This window comes from Vigna umbellata, chromosome 1 (assembly GCF_029865625.1).
Source record: "Vigna umbellata cultivar VRB3 chromosome 1, Vumbellata_1.0, whole genome shotgun sequence".
In the NCBI taxonomy this organism is placed as follows: domain Eukaryota; kingdom Viridiplantae; phylum Streptophyta; class Magnoliopsida; order Fabales; family Fabaceae; genus Vigna; species Vigna umbellata.
In genome coordinates this window covers 27923736-27932590 of record NC_142165.1, presented here as the reverse complement: position 1 = coordinate 27932590, position 8855 = coordinate 27923736, and the positions used below count along the sequence as shown (strand labels likewise).

Sequence of the window (8855 nt, the reverse complement as noted above, 5' to 3'; positions counted from 1 at the left end):
GGAAGAGCAGGCATATATGCCTCGGTTCTGAGTGCTAACCGAGGTAGTATCTCTATCTCCAAAAAGTTGTCAGCTGAAAGGTCAGAGTTTGGTAATTTTGAAAACTTATATGCTTCGGGTAGCTCTACGAACCGAAGCAGTATGCATTTTAGGCCTCGGTTGATTGAGAATCGAGGCATATAGTGTGTTTATAATTACAGTAATGCCACCGCATTTTGATACGCTTCGATTTTGATGAAACCGAAGCGTAATGTGCGAGTTTGAATCTCCTTTTTTTACTAGTGATCCTCTATCAAAGCTAATGACAAGATTACCCAGGTTGAAGAGAACATCATTAGAAATATACTGGGATTTCAGAGTATTTGGTCTCCCCCCATGTACCAGTATATATCACATTGAATGATGCATTTGAGATCATTGGGGGAGACAGGATGTTGAATATTTCCATCCTTCAACTATGGTGCATGTAAGATATTTAATTTTGTCTTCCATGTTAGTTTTATTTAGATTCCTAGTTTCTAACAACTTAACTTTGTTGTTTTAGGTACATGGACACAATCGTTGTAGTCCAAGGTCGGTCTTCCATGTACGGATTTGTTGAACCTCAGACCATTTAACCTTCTGGTAGCACACTTGAAAGCAAACAATATTATTTGCAAACATGGATGGATGAGTCAAAAAGAGACGTATACCTTGTGCCATACGTTGATGGGTACGCGTTGTTTTATGTAAAAGTTCATTAAAGTTTACTTAATTAGTTTACTAACATTTATGATTCACGATAGGTCTCATTAGCAACTGATGGTCATCATTCCCAAAAAATGTGAAATTATATGGTTTTGTTTGTTGTAAAGGAAGATGAGAAATGACTTGAGAAGCATGCTTCAAGGGTAAGTGTTTCTCCAAAAATGACTTTGAATTTCATGTTGACCTTAAATTTTTATGATAAATATAATTATATTAATTTTACTTTGTGTTTTCAATCTAAATAGAGTTATAGGTAAATCCCGAGGTCAACTAATTCAAGTTTTGTATCCAAAGGTTGTAAGTCATTTATAGTTCTAATTCATTTTCTATGTTATTGAATGATCTAAATTCTTGACTATTTAGTTTGTCATTTTAGTGTAACAAGCAGCTAGATTCATGGGAATGTGGCTTCTATGTCATGTCTTGGACTAAGACCATTATCCGAGCTTCCATTACAGACGACTGGAATGAGGTAGTGATGCATACCTTCAATACATTACAAATCAAATTCATCTTTGAACATATATGAAACCATAATGAATCTTTCTTCATTTTGCAGGACTTGAAGAGTACATCTCCTATACCGAAGGACACAATTAGGCAGATAAGGCAGGAGTGGGCAGCTTATCTTCTGCAAAGATGGAGCTAGGAACACTTATATTTGTTGTTGAACATTATTAGGTTTAGTTTAAGTTTATATTTTGATAGTTTTGGTATTGGATTGTTTTTTAGATTAAGTACAACTTTCTTTAGTTGAAACGCATATATATATATATATATATATATTACAGTATACTGTTTTGGGACAATTTTCTGTTTTTCAGGTATGGTTTTATTGTAAAAATAAATTAATTTAAAAAAAAACACCCTGTGGACGTCTGTTAGTGCCATGTCCGACGTCTATAGACGTCTGTCAGTGCACACACACACGTCCAACAGTGGACAAAACGTTCCAGGGCAATAGACGTCAGATATCTATACATCCGACGTCTATATAGACGTCGGACATACGCCCACATCAGACGTCTATATAGACGTCGGGTATACCCACATCTGACTTCTATATAGACGTTGGGTATACCCACATCTGACGTCTATATAGACATCGGGTATACCCACATCCGACGTTTATATAGACGTCGGGTATACTCAGCCGACGTCTGATTAACGTCACCCGCAAAGACGTTGGGTCTGACTCTGACGTTGAAAGACCAAAATAACATACGTCTAAAGCCCTTTCTGCACTAGTGTAAGATAATTAGGAACACATAAGTTTCATCTTTGCACGTTAAAAAATGTAACCAAGTGTTTATTAAAATCTTTGCATGTTTATTATTTTTAAATGTGATGGATTTGTTCAGTTTTTTGTTTTTTACTTTTAAGCCATTCAATAATTAACAACAATGATATTATATTAAACTAAACCTATTTCGGAAAACATTCAGAAATGAGTTGTACAATCTCTTTATTTGTGTTATCAAACTTAACCGGAAGCAAAACAAAACAAAATGAAAAAATAATTTAGGATTATGATATATTAATAACTTTTTTTTAAGACTTTTTAACAAATAGATTATGTATTACTGGTCAGTATATTTAAAACGAAGTAATTATAAACTATCACGTTGTAAGAAAGTTAGTTAAGAAAAAGTTGTTAAAAATATTCTAATAATTTAACACACATGCTAGTGGTCTGTAAAAAAGTTAGTTAAGAAAAAGTTGTTAAAAATATTCTAATAATTTAACACACATGCTAGTAGTCTGCATGGTTTCTTACATGTAAAGAGTCTTTTGTAGAATGTAATTCCACAGTTTAACCTATAAAATAAGCTAATAATTAAGGTGAATCTAACTGACAGCAGTAGAATGTGTGGTGGAAAGAAAGTGTTGTTGATTAAGGCCACATAGTAGTGATAGAGCTGACAGCATTATCAGTATTGAAATCAGTGCAAGGTATGTCCAAGTTTCCAAGCTCAAGAGGTGAGTTATGTCCACTGAGTGTGATTCCAGCACCATATGAAGCACCATCATTCCCATGCACAGTGATTGTTGGTGAGACATGTGCCATGCCACGCACATTATTCATATTGCTCAATTCACTCAGGTTTGGAAGAATCTGGTTGTTGAATGGTGGAATTGTACCTCTTCTCACCATGTCCTCAGCTAACTTTACCTAAATCAACAAACAACTTCAGTTAACAAATATATGTATGTATGCGCCTTTGTGAATTTGTATTCTGTGTAACTTGTAAAGACAGATAAGAGAGGATTTCTTCTATTCCAGAAAACTCTTTCCAAAACACATGTTCGAAAAAACTTATTCCAAAAAATATTATATATTGAAAACCTATTTCAAAAAGCTTGTTCCAAAATGTATTTTATCCTAATTTTTAAAATTTAAGGAGTGAAATATAACATTTTAAAAATAAATGAGATTTATTGTACCTTAGCTCTTAAAGCTTCGACATCTGAGTTTAGAACTCGATTATCGGTATCCGCATCACGGAACTGTTGGCTTGCATCCCTAAGCTGCTTGAATAGGTGTGAGTTTTCCTGCCTCAGCCGTTCAACCTGGCAAAGGAAAAAAAAAAACAAAAAGTTTTCGTCGTTTTAGGTTAAGGTACTGGTACCTATATTTTCTAATTAACATGAGTTTTTATTATTAATAAATTTTAAAAAAAAATTATTAACCCGTAAATAAAAGTTATTAAATAAGAGATGGAAAAAAAAAGCAGAAAAGTGAGAAGAGTGTTGTTTGATAAATTACTTGCCACTCCAGGTCAGCCAAATGGGCTTGTTTTCTTCTTCTGGACCTCCTTGCAGACTCTCTATTAGAATCCTTCCTGTGCAATTCATAAAAACGTATTGTGTATTTTATTATAAATTTGGTGGACGTAAGATTTGCAATCTTGATTATGTACCTTCTAAGACGCTTGGTGTCAACAGCGTTTGTGCTTTGTTCACAGAGACCTGCTTCATCATCTTCATCAGATGGCTCACGTGAGGAACCACTTGTCGTGGTCGCTCCTTTCACTTCGTTATCTCTTCCATTTGGTTTGTTAGCAGAAACTGGGCTCCCAACTGCATCATGCATTCTCAATAAACATTTCAATCCAAAATCTTCAACTATAAATAGATATAGCTTAGCTTAATTAATTAACGGTACCACAAATGGAAGACTGAGAATCAATCGTTGCAGAGATGGCGGATTGGACGGGAGTGAGGTTTTGCGAGTAGAAGACCGTACCATCTGTTATTCCACCACAACTTGAAAATGCAGTTACTGCATCCTGCAAAACCAACAAAACCCATTTTTATAATGCCCAAACCAGATTCTTTAGTACAACCTACTTTATCAAACCATTCTCTCTTCATTGAAAGGTTGAAACAAAGTTATGAAATAAATATCAAACTGTTAATAAAAGAATACCTAATTGATTCTAATGTTATCTTACCATATTCGACGTAAAATATTAATTTAATGGCAGGATAATGAATGAATCGTTAAATTGACCCATGATTAATGATTTGCGGTATAAATGCTTATATATTGACGCATATTTATTATTAATATTTTCTTAACCAGCGTACTGTTTTCTATTTAAGATAAGGTTATTTCATTAGTTGCAATTGTAAAATAAACATTTATTCCATATAATAATAGTTTGGAAATGAAAGCATAAATTATGACCCAGTCCTCTCCACGCCGTTCACAGCGACCTTCGTATCCCCGCCGTCGTGACGAGCGTATTGCCATTTTCCGCAGCGGATGGGAACTTGGTCGCCGGCGAGGAGAGGCCGATGTCGAAGAACCTGATGGTGAGGAATTGATGAGGTGATGAAGAGTTTCTACTCGGACTCAGCAATTTATATATTTATTTTTTATTTTATTTTTTTAATATTAGTTTAGGAGAAAAAAAAGGAAAAAAAGTAAAAAAGAATCCGTCTTACACTTATATAGTTTATGTAAATTGTAACCCAGATTTAATGAATTAGAAAAAAGAAAAGAAAAACAAAGTCACAATTTTAAAGACGGCTTCCTTTTAATCACCACCGTGTTATCTTTGCCGTAACATTCTACTTTATTACTTGATTTTCACCTAAGTTTCATGTTAAATATATCAATAAATAATAATATAAAAATTAAGAGTTACAATATGATAAGAATATATTAGTTTAGTAATAATTTTAAATAAAAATATTTTTAAATAAAATAATTTTAAAATAAAAAAATATAAAAAAGAGTTGCTAACAATAAGTAAACATGCATCTACGTATATAAATTCGACTTATTTATAAATCAGCGAGTAATTAAAATTTTCATACATGATTCTTCCATAGATTCATTTAAAAAATATTTTTTTTTTTCATTCTGAATTTCTTTTTATTGACATATGTAAAACTTTAGAAATCATCCTTAGATCATTCGTGATGTGTTCACTTTTAAGTAATGAAATTAATTGTTAGTATGACCATTAATTGAATATAGTATTGTTCGACAAATGAAATCTATATACTGCAATCAATTTAACCTGATAAGAAGTTTTTTAATTATGATTCCTCTAATTAGTTTCTAGGTAATAATAATTAAAGAGTGTAAAAGAAAATATTAAAAAAGTTTCAATAATACTACATCAATAACATTAAATATATTCATACAAACTTTTAAATTTGAACTCCTTCTAATATTTCATGGAAGTTAAATCATCGTCGTTTCCTTTCCAACTCACTTAATACTGAAAAAAAAACACTAATTTTACTACTTTTATCTCTATGTATTTGTCTGTGCCTTCTTAAAAATAGAATACATAGAAAAACAATATATAATCCATGTTTTTTTGATTTATGCCAAAATTAATTTTAATAACTTTTAATTCGTAACAGTGACCTCCTCATAAATTAATAAGCATGTAAACTATTTAAAATAAAAAATATAAATAAAATTGGAAAGAGAGATGTAAGACCCAACCAAAAAATATAAACAAAAAATACAAATAAAGATATAGCACTTCTAAAAGTAGATAGTTATTGGTTTAAATTTTGTCATAAAGGGTTAAAAATAGAAAAAGAAAGAGACATGTAAGACCCAACCAAACCCTGAACCGAAGTATGCCTTCCCACCACTTCTGATTATGAAGAAAAGCTACTGATAATAAAGCAGCATGTCTTCTTGTTCACAAAACAATTCATTCTGACGTGGCTTTCACCTTTTCTAATTGCTTTAACTTCAATTCTGCCTATAAATAATCTTTTTCCCTTCATATATGTTTTCTGTACAAAAACTAACAGATTTCATCTCTCTTCCCACAAAAATTAAAGATTGTGTTTTTTCATTTATTGGAACAAAGCAAAGTTAGATGCAAATTATTTATTTAACTGGATACGATTAATATATTGATAAATAATTTATTCTACTAAAAATAGTTTAAGTTTTTGGATTACGCTTTAAAGTTGATATTTCGTAGGAATAATATAACTATTATTCGTTAATTTCTTATCACCTAGATTTTGTCCTATAGTTGTTGTTCTATTTTTATTTATGAATAAGGGTATATTTAGATTCAATTAACACGTCAAATAATCATAAAAAATAATCATAAAAATGAATTTTAATATATATTTTTAAAAAATAAAAAAATATCAAATAAATATAAAAAAGATGTGCATATCAAAGTACCCTTTCTCTCTATTTATACGAACGAAAAAATCTCCACAGCAAAAGAAAGAAAAATATGTTTTGTTTTTGTTACATACAGAAGCTGTGTTAGTCTTTGTTCTGATAAACTAAACAGTGCAAAGAAGTGCTTACCGAAAAAATAACGTGGAGCATAGCAAATTTTAAAATAGAATAGAAGGTGAGAAAAGAAGAGTGAGTTTGTGAGTGTTGCGTTTGAGAAAGAGTGATAAGAGAGAACGAACCAGATTTTCGAAAGCGTCGTTGAGGTGACCAGAAGCGCCGGTGAAGGGGTCGAGCTTGCAGGGTTTGACGTCGTCGTTTATGTCGTGATCGAACATAAAGGAGATCCATTTGAATTCGTCGAAGGTAGCCGCCGTAACGCCGGCGGCGCCGCCCAACTTGGCCTCCATTTCGCCGGAAAATGAAAAGGAAACGAAAGAGTAGAGAGAGAGAAAAGGGGACAAGAGAAGCTGTTTGATGCCTATATATAGAAATTTCCAAGCATGTGGCAACTCAAATAATAATACAAGCTACTGAGTTAATCCTATGTATTCTCACTAAAATATTATAATATTATTTTTTTAACAAAATTAAATAAATTATTACGCACTATAATTTGTGATTGAAAAACTGATTTAATTTTTTTTTACGTAAATATACTTTTTTTTAATTATATATATATATATAATGAGTTTATTAAAATTATAATTAAATTCTATTGACTGCCGGTATAAAACGGTCTTTTGCATTAGAAATCATTATTGATAATATATATTTTGAAATTATATTAAAGTCAATAATCTTATCGATGGTTTGATATTGAATTCAAAAGCTTTTGTCAATGTACCTATTATTTATTTTTCTGCCACATTACTTTTTATTATATATGTACATGTTAATGTGAATAATTTTAATTTTTTACAGCCTATTCTGTATAATTTAAAAGTAATTTCAATAAAGTCTTCAATCAAGCTAAAGGTTTTTGTACTATTAACTGATAAAAAAAATTCTTAAGTAAAAAGAAACTTACATACACGGTATGTTATTAATTTAATGACAATATATAGAAACAATCTTCACATGATTTTTTTTAATTAAGTTGGAAACAAAAACAGTGAAAGACATACCAAAACAACTTTAAACTCTGTTAATGTGATTATTTTTTAATTCAGAAAACAGTTAATAAAGAAAAGGAATTTGATTCCGGCATTAGTTTTTTAAAAGTTAAAGCAGTAAAACAATAAAATTGGACGGCACATGATGTCAAAACTGAGTACCACGAAATGCACTAAATGGTCCAGATCTGTCACGTGTGATTGCTTGTTGAGCCTTTGAGAAAGTGGAAAGACTAAAGATTCGAGTTTACTGTGAATCATGTGTTATTGTTGTTGTATTTTTATTATTTACAATATAATGTACTATGTAAGTATATGATTTCAAGATTTATGTGAAAAGAAAAAGTTTCATGACTGAGAAATTAAATACTTTAATTTATATATCTAAATAAATAGTTCATAATTATTGGAATTGTGGTTTCTGATATTTCCCTGAAAATGATGTGTCTAAATAGAGATAAACTTGCGAAAAAAAGTGTTGTATATATATACTGAAATCATAAGAAAAAAATAAGGAATAACGAGAAAGAACGAGTTATGAGATTCTTTTAATAGAGATGTTTTCATGTAGTTTTTTTTTGGAGTATTCATGAATAAAGATAAATAATAGATAATAATTAAGTTAAGTTTGTTTAGACAAAAATTGTAAAGTGATACAAGTCTTAATCTTCTAAGTATTGATATTAATATTTAAATTTTTTCATAAGAAACCACATAATTTTAGTTAAACTAATATAAATTACTTAATGTGAAACATGTATTACATATAAATAAAATATAACATTGAATCAAACTTATAAATTATTTAACGTGAAACATGTATTACAAATAAACAAAATATAATATTAAATCAAACTAAACAGTTAAGACATCCAAGTAAAGTTTCAAAATAAACACATGTTTAAGAAGTATAAATGCATAAAAATTATGAATATGCATGAAGTGGTTAAAAATAAAAAACATTTTGCTCATCGTAGATATGCTAATGTTAAAAAGATAAGAGTATATAAGATAGGAAGTATTTCTTTGAAGTATTTATCTTTAAAAAAGCTTTGAAGAACATAAGCGTTAAAAATTGACAAATATACAAACCTGGAATAAGTAGACATATGTTATACTAGAGATACTATCAAGTAACGTTAGATGGGTTTGTTAAAAACTCAAAGCAAGAGATGATCCTTCATAGAGTAAATCTAATTGAGGCATTATTATTTATTCTCCTCACACTTGGAAAGGGTCATTCTTTCTAGTCGGAGTTTAGACTTTCTTTGAGTTAGGAATCTATAATTTCTTGAATGACCCTCCTTCACATATAA

At 30.3% G+C, this 8855-nt stretch overlaps 1 protein-coding gene across 2 annotated transcripts; it reads right to left on the bottom strand.

Moving 5' to 3' along the window:
* Positions 1–2455: 2455 nt before the first annotated feature.
* Positions 2456–7051, bottom strand: LOC124832305 (basic leucine zipper 9-like). 2 transcript variants are annotated; one of them, XM_088102414.1, is made up of 6 exons: positions 6667–7051; positions 3914–4037; positions 3669–3828; positions 3515–3590; positions 3193–3318; positions 2456–2920 (listed from the first exon to the last, which is right to left on the bottom strand). In XM_088102414.1, the coding sequence occupies exons 1-6, from the start codon at positions 6832–6834 to the stop codon at positions 2642–2644; spliced, it is 933 nt and encodes a 310-aa protein (XP_087958540.1). In that variant the 5' UTR covers positions 6835–7051; the 3' UTR covers positions 2456–2641. The 2 variants fall into 2 exon arrangements, with proteins under 2 accessions (XP_087958540.1, XP_087958546.1); XM_088102420.1 differs by lacking the exon at positions 6667–7051 and adding an exon at positions 4439–4596.
* Positions 7052–8855: the final 1804 nt, after the last annotated feature.